Source organism: Leptosomus discolor, chromosome 2, assembly GCF_034619465.1.
Source record: "Leptosomus discolor isolate bLepDis1 chromosome 2, bLepDis1.hap2, whole genome shotgun sequence".
Lineage (NCBI taxonomy): Eukaryota > Metazoa > Chordata > Aves > Leptosomiformes > Leptosomidae > Leptosomus > Leptosomus discolor.
The window spans coordinates 259,722-271,825 of record NC_141392.1 but is presented as its reverse complement, the minus strand read 5'-3'; the positions used below and the strand labels follow the sequence as shown (position 1 = coordinate 271,825).

Below are 12,104 nucleotides of genomic sequence, written 5' to 3'. Positions count from 1 at the left end.
TGGTTTTTCGGTAACTGCTAGAGCCAAGCCAAGGCTCAGCCGAGGTAAACTGGTTGGAGTAACACACAGCAGTAAGCAGTAAAATAGGCTTCGCTCTTCAGGCCTCTTTTACTCTTTGCATCAGCCCCTGAGGAGCTGTCGGCGACACAGCTCTCCACCCAGCTGCAGAGGCCTACCTGCAGGAGCGGCTGCCCCAGCTGGTGAGCGGCGGGGCTGCAGCAGCTCTCCCCGCAGCTGAGGGCCGCGGCCTAGCGAGGCTGGGCAGAGGCGGGCACACCTGGTCGAGCAGGGCGGGCTGGGAGCTGGGGTTCAGATGGGCTCTGCCGGTGGAAAGTCGACAGTTCAGTGCCCGTGGTCAGACTGAAGCTTCCCAGAGAGCTTGTGGATGGTGTCGGGCTCACGAATCTGGCTGCTTCCCGCCGCTGGGGGCTGCGTGCTGGTCACTCGGGAGCTGTGTTGCTGCGGGAGTTTGCTGGAAGATGGGCTGAGGCTCTGGCTGCTGCTGGCCTGGGGGTGAAGGAGGGGTGAGTACGTGCTTTACTGTGCTGTGTCTGTACTGGAAAGAGAGGGTGTGTGGCACGCGCGATGGGTACAGTAATGGTGGGCATTTCACAAGCCTGCCTGTCTGCTTGTGGCATCTGCTGGTGTTCAGTTAAAGGAGAAAGCCTGGAAGCTGTTCCTGGGAAAGTTAACCAAAGGGAGGCAGGGTTTGGTGACTTCTGGCAAGCAGGTATGTTAAGTCTTGAGCCTCTAACTACCTACATGCAAGACTGCTCTGGGCAGGGCTTTGACTCCCCTGCAGTGAGACTTGGGGGGACGCTCCACACCCTTCTTCTGCCTCCTTCTTCTTGCCTACGACCCGCCATCTTCTTGTAGGAAGAGCTTGTCACTGGTGAGCAAACGAGTGCTAAAATGAAGGTAGAGCAACATTGCTGTAGGTTGGTTTTGTGGGATATATTTTAACTGCCAGTATTTTATTCAGTTTCCTCCATAACTGTTTACAGCACTCAGTTAAAATCCTCCCTGACTGACCTGCATGGAAGCCTTGCGGTGGGTGTGAGGCAGTCAGCAGCTGCTGTGAATGAGCTGGGCTCCATCACAGAGCTCTGCAAGGGGAGTTAATGCTGATTCCCAGCAGCTGAGATTCCAGCAGCTTTGTCAATTGGCAGCCTTAAATGAAAGCTAAGGGGTGCTGTGCTTTTCTTAAATTTTTGGGGGGTTGTTGAAAAGTAATCTTTAAGTTTAGGCTAGAGAAGGAACTTGAATGAAGGCGCTTTTCTTACATCAAATGGCAACAGAAGCAAATGTTCAGTATATCTACAGTGGTATCAGATAAAGGCAAACAGGCTGATTGGGTTAATCTGTAATGCAGATCCTGATTTCTGTCTGTTGCACTGGATTTATTTTTATATGGCTATCTCATATGGATTTGGGATTTTATCCTGTCTTATTTTGAATGTCAGACTGTAATTACATGTGCAGAAATTGAATGGGGACCACAGCTTCTCTGTGTGTGTGTGTATATACATATAGAACTATTTGCATGAGTGTATATTTTTAAGTTTAATAGAGGAATTAAAATAGATATGATCTGCGTATTGTAGATACAATAAGCAACTCAATTACTTTCCTAACCTTTTGAAATTTCTGTCCATAACGTGTGAAGTGAAAACTTAAGAAGTCGGAGAGGAAGATTCTGCCTGCACATCATTTTATATCCTAAGAGCAGAGTTAAAAATGAAAGGAATTGCCCCAGTTCAGCGCTTAACTGGGCCTCCCTCTGAGAGGAACAACAGGAAAAATATGTGTTGAATACAAAGTGTTACTAGACCCCTTGTATGCTAGAGAGGGAGTGCTAGGTGATAACTCTACTCAAGACTGCAGGCTCATCTTGATATAGAGCCATCAGTTCCTGTTGGAAGCTCCTTATGTGTTAGACTCAGGGCAGGCAGGTGGTAAAGCAAAAGGTAGAAGATGATGTAAATAAATGTATTCACTTTCCTTGCCTTGGCTTCTTGAACTGTGAGCTTATGAACTCTAAAGGTTTACTGAGTCAATGGGAATCAACCTCATAGTCTGTCATCCCTGTCTCTGAGAAACAGGGTTGTAATCAGTATCCCCAAACCATCATAGCTGTGTCTAGGGAGCCTGTGGATGAAGGTGAGGGATGAGGGGGGGAGAGCCTTGTGTGTCTGGAGGTGGGGTTTTGTCTTTTGAGTGTGCTTTTTTGTAAGTGATGATTATGGCTTGCAGAGAAATGCTCAAGGAGGCTTGCTTAATACACATCTGTGGTATGTTTGACTTTCTTTGATTTCCTGAACTCAGTACTCATTCATTGAAAAGTAAACTCCTGTGGGAGTGGGAAGGGAGAGAAATTTCAGGCAATATTGAAGCAATCTTGGATATTAAGTATGAGGAGACTGAAGCATATCCCTGAACGGGTCCTGCTGAGACGCTAATAGCTGGTCCGCTCCCCCGTATTACACTGATTCTCTTCTAGTTTTCTTGCCAAAACAAGTGGTATTTTCAGTTGTACTCCAAGTAAGAAGAAGTCAAAATGTAACCTTAAACCAGTGAGTTTTACAGCCAGTGTTGCAGGGGCTGTGAAGTGCTTTTTCTGCCAAGCAGACAGGCGGGGCATTCAGCAGGAACCACAGGCCTGTCAGTAAGTTTGACCTGAGACAATTGGGGCCCCATAGCCAGAAGGGAAGGTGTCCATAAAAATTAAGTCCTCAACAGAGCTGTGTACGTCTCCAGGACTTCAGTTTCCAAGGGTTTTGGCAGACTCTGTTTGTCGTTGATCTTGTGTGACTCCTTCTCGCTGGACTTGGCTTTGATTTTTATTCCAGTTTTTCTGACGCATGGCAATCAGAAACAGACAAGTTTGGAACCTTAGTTCAGCATTTGCTTTCTGCATTGGTATCATCATTACTACGTACTGGCTCCAATATATTTAATGCTTATTGCATACAGTATGTACAACTGAGGGGATGTAACGCTGTATTTACTGAGTTACTCAATCATTTTACCAAACTACTTATAATTACTTACCTATTCTCTCAGACGGGGTCCTGTCTCATCTCTAGCATAAACTTTTGCAACTGAGTGGAGCATCTCTTTTTTTCTGAGTCTCCTAAAGGCTACCAAAAAAAAATTTCTTGCACTGGATACCTGTGAAACTTTGCAGTCAGGTAGTATTTCACTCAATATAATTATGATAAAATGCAGCTGATGTGGAAACTTGGGTCTGAAGCAGCCCAATTGCCCAAGTTCATGTTTTCTTTTTTCCAGTGACATAATAGACTTTTCAGTTGTTATTGACAGATTTCAAAAGGGTATATCTCATGTTCAGAGACAGGCTGATTAATTCTTGATATTGCAGGCATCAGAGCACCCTTAGAGAGACGCGTTGTCTTTCAGCATGGATGGAATTCTCTGTTAAATTTTGCAGAATAGTTTAGAAGACTTCTGGTGGGAAAGGATACCCCTCTGAGGATCGCTTCATGTCAAGCACTTTACGCCAGTGTTTGTGAGCCTTGAGCCTTTGAAGCAATCTTTTCAGACACAGTATTTCCCCGATCTCTTCTATTTTGAGAAATATTGCATAAGTCTTCTAAAACATTTCTCCTATAGTTGACACTCGCCACTTGCAAATTGCTCTGCATTCCTCATCCTTCATGTTCTAGGTTTAAAAACAAACAACAAAACCTTCAACCCAGTCTCTAACTGATCTGGAGAAGGATCCAGGTGCCCTGGAGTTCAGTAGGGATTTTCCTGCTGATTTGAAGTGATGCGTTCTCAGATGTGATAGTGAGTAGGATGCCATGAAATGAACTGCAATTATCTTCAGGGTTTTTGTCGCTGCCTGAAAGGATAAAGTGACAACAGATTAATGCCCTGAAATAAAGCCATCCAGTGAAACTGTTCAGAGAACACTGCGTATCACAAAGGCCACAATTTCTAAACTGACTGTAAACTTAAGGGATAGGAGGAAACAGCGGGTGTTGTGGTGTAGGAAAGAAAACAGTATGTTTCCACTGCAATGTTACTACAGTGACAATTCAGTAAAGAACTTACAAAAATCATAATAAAACCAGATTGAATATGTTAGCTCTGAACTATATTTTTCTTATTGATTAATCCATTTTTTCCCTTGATGAACATAGCTTCAATGTTTCCCTGGTATTGATTTGCAAAGAGACATGTCCATCAATTAAATTTAAAAAAAATATATAAATGCATCATGACTATTCGTCCTGTGAACAGAGGCCACACGTCAGTCCGTAGTTCTGCCCTAATAAGCAGATAACCTTGTAAGGACACATGTTGGGGAAACAGCGATGCTGGGCTGCTGTGCAGCCGTGCAGTTCCCTCTCTGACAACGTGCCACTTTGTGGAAGCCCCATCCATTGCTTCAGTTGTTGGAGCTCTCGTTAGTCACATTGGAGACAGCAGTGCAAACATTTAAAGAGACAAATGAGAAACCCTGACGCGTGCCGGGATTTCTGCTTTGACTCTCGGCGGTTCACAGCTGCTGTTCGGCTGGGACAGAGGGACGCTGAGGGGTCGGGAGGTGCCTGGGGCACAGCGTCTGTTCCAGGAACACCGCTTTTTGTTGATTCCACAATTAATTGCTATGGGATTTTAATTTGCTATTTACTCATTTTTCATTTCCTTAATTTTCGGCATTCAGACCAAATTTTGATGAAAAGATTGCCCTGGGACGTGAACGCTTTCCTGGAGTTGAAAGTTGGATTAGCAAAGCACTTTCCTAGGATCTCCTCCTTAACACCCATCTCTTTCCTTAGGGTAGGGGTGGGCTTGCTGTGAGGGCCGTGGCTTGAAATGTGCACGTAGGTTTCATGGTTACAGGAAACCCTAGCAAGAGTTTTGGCGAAGGGCTTGACCGTGTTGATGTGCTGCTGTTACGATTAGCTTTTCTGTTTCTAGGTTGGGGAGTGAAATCCATGAGCCTGCTTGGGATCCCAGCCCCTACAATGAACAGGGCAGATTAAGGCATCTCACAGCATAGCAGCAACGTGTGGTTTTCCAAGGGGGCTTCAGCCTTCCCTGTTAAAACACATAGCGTGTATGTCTGCATCTTGTGGTGTTATGTTTTCTTGGTCCGTGCTCTAACCCTGGCAACAAGCCCATTTACTGGAGAAACCAACATAGCTGCCATTAGTGAATGAAGAGACTTGTCTGCCTCTAAATCCCGCTGTTGCCCTTGGCTTAGGTGTACGGGTCCTACCCTGAGCTGTTTTACGTGTTTGCATTTTGTTGGACGTTACCAATAGTGTGTAGTTGAAGGGATTGTATTTAACTGTTGGTGACTGTGGGTTGGTCCCAAACAAGATGGTCTACTAAAATCACCTTGATTTTGTGTGTTGGCCGCAGCATTATTTACTGTTTCCTGAAATGCAAGGGAGGAACAATACAAACATGCATCTGTGTGGAAGATGTTTGGCAATATAATGTTTTTCTGGGATAACTCCTTGTGGTTGAATGATTATTGCCAGGCCTATGTCCAAATTCTTTCAGCTTCTTCCTCCAAAAATATGAAACTCAACTACAGTACTTGTATCTCTTTATATGAGAACTTTAACAGAAAGATTATGGACAGGTTGGGTGGGTTTTGTTGTTGTATTTGGTTGGTTGGTTTGGTTTTGTTTGTTTGTTTATTTTTTTCCCCTTAAGAAGTGCTGGAGAATTGCAAAGTTACTTACATCCACATTTTTGAGTACAGGGGAGTTAGGTGCCTAAATGACTGCTAGGGGATATGGTCTTGAAAACTCGAGAACTCCGCCCTGACTTGTAGCAGAAATATATTGGAAGCATCTGATATTTGTTGTGCTTGGGCATAATCCTGAAGTTTTGCCCTCCTAGTGTAATCCATCTTCAGTTAATATATGGACCAGTTGAACTTCCTTGCTAACAAATACCCTTCCTCTGCTCCCAGGAAGCTTAGGCTTATTTGCAAACATTCAGAACTAAGGAAACTTCAGATGACCTGCTTCTGTAGAATCAAAATCTCTGTGTGTGGCTTGTTCTGGGACAGCACCGTTCAGTTCCACTGCAGCAGCAAGCTGCTTAGTAAGACCTGTGTGTCTTTTTTCCAAACGGAGTGAAGTGTAAAATAGAACATAAATCTGGTCTTTTTTTTTTTCTGCTGAGGAAAAAAACTCTATAGAAAAAGAACAGTGTTAATCTTATTATTCCTTTTTTTTTTTTTTTTTTTTTTTTTAATTGATGAATAAGAAGAAAGCTTGTGCCACCAGAACAAGTTCTGTCAGAATAAGTGAGCATCCCAGCTGGGAAGTATGACATGCAAGAATGTTCTTTAATGTTTTTCTCCCAGCCAGCTTATCTGGACAAACTCTGCTACTCCTTGGAATGCTCTTATTAATAACGAAAACATATAATGGTGCTTTCATTGACCACAGATTGAGCTCTCAGCTTCCATCTTGCTAACCAGATTGAACAGCGGGGAGATGTCTGACTGCAGGTAAAGAATGCCCTTTGTTAGGAGATGCCGAGGTCTCTTTGGAAGGAGACCAAGAGACTGTTAATTATATATTCCTGTAGCTGCCTTTTGCTGCCCTCTGTTCCTGGCTTAGCAAGGTGTGAGGGGGCAAATTGGTGGACTCCAACCCCACACTTGCTTTTAACAGCAGAATTACTTCTGCTGTTTATGACTCAATTTTTCCCTCTGCAGGGGTGACTGCATGTGGAAACCTCTAATGCTGGGCTTTTTAAACCTGAAAGCGCAAGCATGACTACAGGGTTATTGCTTTTCATCTGGTTGTGTATTCCTGCTCGGGGGGGAAAAAAAAAAGCGCCCATAGGCTCTAATGTTGTGAGTAGGGAATATGGGGAGATATTTCATCTGTGCCTTGGTCCTTGATTAACAGGGTATGATATGTCAGTGTCTCAAGGTTGACTGAACTTGGAGCCAAAGATGGAGTGTGAGGCCTCTCTTGCCACTGATATGCCCATATCAATTCCAAAGACATTGGTGCTCCCTCCTGTGTAGTCTCTGTGCCTGTCTCTTCCTTGTCTGTGCTCTTCCCTGGGGGTTCAGGTGGGCAGGATCCCAGGTAATGTTGGCTCCTGGTGATGGTACCCTGAGATAAATGAAGCTGTTTGGTTTTGGATGTGCAAGCTTCTCAGCAGATTCGCAGCTGTCGATGTAGATACCAAGTTCATGTTCCAAGCTTCTCTAGACATTTGTTTACTCTTTAGATACAAATGCTGAAAGAGCCTGGAGTCGTGTCACTGCAGCCAAGTAGCCCATCTGCTCTTGCTTGGTTTCCCTGTCAGTGCAGGATAGCTCTATAGATAACCCAAACAATTCATCACAGGTAGTGGCAGCAATATAGGGACTTCTGGATGAAATTCTGGGTGTTATGCTACCTGTGAAACTACACTTCATATTCTGTCATGACCAAGGCTGTGGCTGGAGAGTGAATTTGCCAGCTCAGGTGCAAATTGAAGCTTTCTAGGGGCTTAAACAGTTTATGTGATACATCATTTTAATTGGTATAAACCCTTCCAGCAGGGAGGCAGAGGGTGTTTACTGAGCTTGGAAATAATTAAAATCATATTGAAACTTTCTGAACAGGTGCTAAATGTGGCATAATGTGTGGTCTCCCTGAGCAGGGTTGGCTTTCCCTGTGTTTGGGAAAGTGCAGCATCGGATGTTTCAATGCATGCACATGGATAAACAATGCTTTCATGGCATACTAAGAACAGTTTGGTTTATGGCTCTCTTGATGCATCTTAAAATCTTGTTCTATGCTGACTTTTATCAGAGCTGTCCAGTTTCCAAGATGTGCTTCTAAAGCAGTACGGCGTTGTACCTGTTTTTTATTAGCTATATTACAAGCTAAAAATAAACCAAGTTGCAGACAGCTGACAGCAGTGTGGGCCCTCAATGTGTTTCATTAAAAATAATAATAATTCTCGGGGGCATGGAGGCAGAGATCAAGCTCTTTTTGTCTCCTGGAAGCCCTTTTGCTTGTCTGGGAAAGTAACCTGACAATCTCTGAAATTTACTGGTATTCATCAAGATCACTGGACTTGGAATGGAACTTTAGTTAATTATGAACTTTAAGCCCGTGTTTTAGTTTGTTCCTGGACAAAATAAGTGGCTGCTTTGTGCCTTGCAGGCTACTGGCAGAGAAGTTTTCTGGTAGTGTGTATAAAAGGATCCTGGGGTTGTATGTCGAAAGTTGACAACTGCAAGTGCAGACTTACAATGAGGGTGGTCTAATTTTTTAGACCAGTACAGGGATGTGCTGATTGTCTCTAATTTGTTATTTAATCGTGTCTGAGCGCTTTTGTGAAGAATGGGCTCAGACTGACTTGGGAGTTAAATAGAGAACTTGATAGGACTCTGCAGGAGTGCAAGCTAGTTACTGAGCACAGGTTGAGGGCCAGTCCCTTGAAAGAAGCATTATAAAAAATCTAGCCTGGCCAGACCTGGACAAATGAAAAAAATACTCTAGAAGAACATTGGGCCTTTTTTCTTAATGTTGACTATGTAAGCCTATGCTACTACTGAAACCTATTTCCCCAAGAGTCGTATTTCACTGAAGTCTGTCTTCAAACAGTGCTGTTATTTAGCAGTCAAAACTAAAAAGGCAATAAACCACATGAATTTAAGCTGAAAAGATGTTGTACTTCCTAATAAATTTGGAGGCAGTTTCTGTGGCGCAGTTTAATAAAGCTTGTTTTAGTGAACATCTATAAACAAATGTTTCTGTGCATTGGATAAAAAGGAAGTCTCTTAAAAATCTGAAGTACAGTTTTGATACATCTTTTTGATAACTGAACAGAATGTTTCTGGAGACTGGGGAAACAAGCCTTCTGCAAATGGTTTTGACCAATATCTGAGCAAGAATGAGAGAGCAAAGAAAAAACCCAACAAACCCATGAACCAAACACTGGAAAGAAAAAGGTAGAGTTCTAATTTCTAGTTATTTTTGAAGTGCTTGGTTCAGTGGTCTGAATTCCCCTGTCCAGATTTGAATTGACATAAATTTTAATTTGTTTCCTGTCTTTAAAATTTGATTTTCAGTATGTAGTAAATTAAAAAACATGCAGTAAAATGTAATGACCAGATCAGGGACTTAGGTGTTTGCAAACATACTGCTGTATAGCTTTCCCTCTCTTAAATCCTGGCCATAAAATTTGGATGAAGACATTCCATGCATTTACCATTGTTGTCTTGATATTTGGAAACATATGAGACTAGATGACAGTACTTTTCAGGGAGTTTATTTTAAAATACTGAGGAGAAAGCTTGGATTCTTTGATTTATCACCATTACAATAAACACTACCTTCTGTGCTAGAACTCTGTGAGCAAAGAGGGCACTGTTGATTACTCATGTCTTAAATCGCATGGCTACTTCACTTACTGCTCTAGGTAAGGTTGCTGCATGTAGTGCTTAATTGTTACTTCAGGTATCAAAGACCCTGTAGTACTGTTTAGAACTTCAAAAGTATTAAAACCTTTGAAAGGTGTGGGGGATTTTCACCAGTGGGTCATACAGGTGTGTGTTTGTCCCAGTGGTTCAGGAGTGGTTCTTTGTTAGAGCCTCCACTTGTGAAGTATCCTGAACCAACTCTGCTCCTGCAGGTGAGCAAGCGCCTGGTTCCTGGAGTGGAATTCGCCCCCTCGCTGTTTGTGCCGGCCGGGGTCTTCGGGGAGAGCCGGCAGTACGTGCGGTTCCTATTAGTTCAGAACACAGAAACACCTAGGGAAGGTGTGAAAGGCTTTACTGGCTTGCTTCAGCAGCAGAAAAGCCTGGGACAGATTGTTCTGGGCAGATAGATCCTCGCCATTACATGCTGAAGCAGGGCGCAAGTGTACATAAAATCACATAAAATCCAGCTCAAAACAGCAGGAGATGGGCAGTAATGGCTGCCTTGCGTGGTCTTTCTCTCTTCCTGCCTCTGGGGATGCTTCCTAACGGAAGGTGAAGGGAAGGCTTTTCTCATCCAGTGGGAGTGGGGCAGTGCTGAAGAAAAGCACTTCCTAGGGACAGCAGTGGGTTTCCCAGGGTGATGCCCACACAGGTTCATCTTCAAGAGGAAAGGAAAGTGAACCGGTGGTGAACATATTATTTGCTATGTGTTCACTGTAAAAAAATTTGAAGGAAATAGCTTATAGTGTGGTGGGTAGTTATTATTATTATGAAGGTAGAATGACTAGACTGGCTCCAGAAGGCCCTGTTTGCGCAGGGGGTTGGACTAGATTACCTCCAGAGGTCCCTTCCCATCTCAGCCAGTCTGTGATTCTGTGATACGAGGTAGTTAAATTGGGTTACACTCTGCAACATGGCCTGGGTACGTCAGTGTGGCTTATTTCCTCAGTGCCTAAGGAGTTCCCCACCAGCGTACAAGTATTGTTTTTGCTAATCTCACTGCACATCTCACTGAAGATGTTCTGTAACTTCATGTGTCTGTTTCTAAGTAGGACAGAACCAAATATCTGTCTCTAGCATATGGTGAGTAGTAAGGGAGGGACATGGTGCATCCATAACCTAAACAGTAGATGTTCAGTATAAGCTGTGGAGATAAAAGGACAGGTGGGATGAATTGCCCTCTGCAGGGCCAGTTGCAGCCTGTGGTCCCTAGGGTACCCTGGGGAGCTATTGTACCTGGGGATGGGGCAAACTAGCAGTGGCAGCTGCTCACATTCTTTTTCCTCATTTTCATTTTCCTCCATGTGATGAAACATTTATTTCTGTTTTATCTGGCCTGTTATTTTGATGTTTCTCCCTCCCTGCTGTGTTCTCCCTCTCACTTCTCAACTGCCCCAATTTTCCCTATACTGATTCTTCCATATGTATAGAATTTTCTTTGCTATTGAGACTGGAGAACTACTGCTTCTATTAGCGTATGCTCAATCCTTGCTGGATTTCCCCCAAAGGCAGGAAGGTACCAATTTAGAAAAATAAAAATAAATGCATATGACTTGAGTTCAGTGAAATAACTGACTAGAATTCTTTTGCCAGCTAAAGTTGTGTGCATTTCAGGGCCTTACTTGAAGAAAAGAGAGGGATGACAAATCCTCAGGAGGAACTTGTTCATAATTGCTTGAAGACCTTGACTGTATATGAACGTAAGGATGCAGAAAGCCATGCTAACTGGATCTTTGCTAGGGAAAATGTTGCAGTCTAATCAGGATAGAGTTTGGGGCTATAAGGAAGGCTAAAGAGGTCCAGTTGCTTCATTAATTGACTTTTCATAAACCCTAGAAGAAAGCACCTGTTCTCTTGAGAGCAACCTTTATCTTTAGTATCTGATCCTTATGTATCTGTTCTGCTTTCACAATTTCAGCCATTCAGACAATTGATGGGGCATCTGTTTGTTCCAGAAGCCTCCCTAAAGGTTTCTGTTCTGTTGTATAGTTTTATGGTTTTATACCAGATGAAAACTACTGTATGGGCTTAACTCTGGGAACAGGTTAGAGCTATTTACCCCAGCAAGAAAGTATCCCATTAGGGTAAGAGATAGCTTGTGAAGATAAGAAAGGAGTCTTTCTGTCTTTCAGTAAGGCATGAAGATATTTGAAACAGTGTTGTACAGTGAATGCCTTGTCAGCCAAATACTTTGAATTCTGGCTCTGCTGATGACCCCAAGGAAATCAGTACTTTATTCTTGAAATGCTGAGGGCAGTATTGTCAGTGTGCTGTAGATCTGCGTGCACAGATGCTAAGTATCTAGTCTTAGTGCCAGCCAGGAGTAGGATTTTTTTGTACAAGGTTTCAGTTCAAGTATAACGTCACTGGAGGATCTGCCTTGTAATTGTCTGGGGAACCTTCTTAATTTAAATATTTATCTAAACCAGATTTTTTTTTGTCCCCTCCTTTATGGGAATTCATCCTTGTTTAATTTTATTAAACATTTTCTGTGGTGTTTCTAACCAAAGCCCACCAGCTGATCTGCCCTCTGCTCACTGTGGCACAACTGCTTGTCACATACTTGGAAAATGCAGGCTGGGCAGGATGTTAGGCACCTGAGAGAAAGAATGCTCATCCAGAGAAAGCTCATGGAAAACAATTCCTTTCTGTTCCTGTGCCACCTGGAAGGGCT

The 12,104-nt window shown here is 43.3% G+C and overlaps 1 protein-coding gene across 1 annotated transcript in view; it reads left to right on the top strand.

Moving 5' to 3' along the window:
- Positions 1 to 9,837, top strand: part of RMDN2 (regulator of microtubule dynamics 2) — a 65,056-nt gene extending 55,219 nt beyond the window's left edge. The window contains exon 8 of the mRNA XM_086461849.1: positions 9,643 to 9,837. Within this exon, the coding sequence (XP_086317975.1) occupies positions 9,643 to 9,837 (195 nt within the window). The remainder of the gene's footprint in view (positions 1 to 9,642) is intronic.
- The last annotated feature ends 2,267 nt before the right edge of the window (positions 9,838 to 12,104 follow it).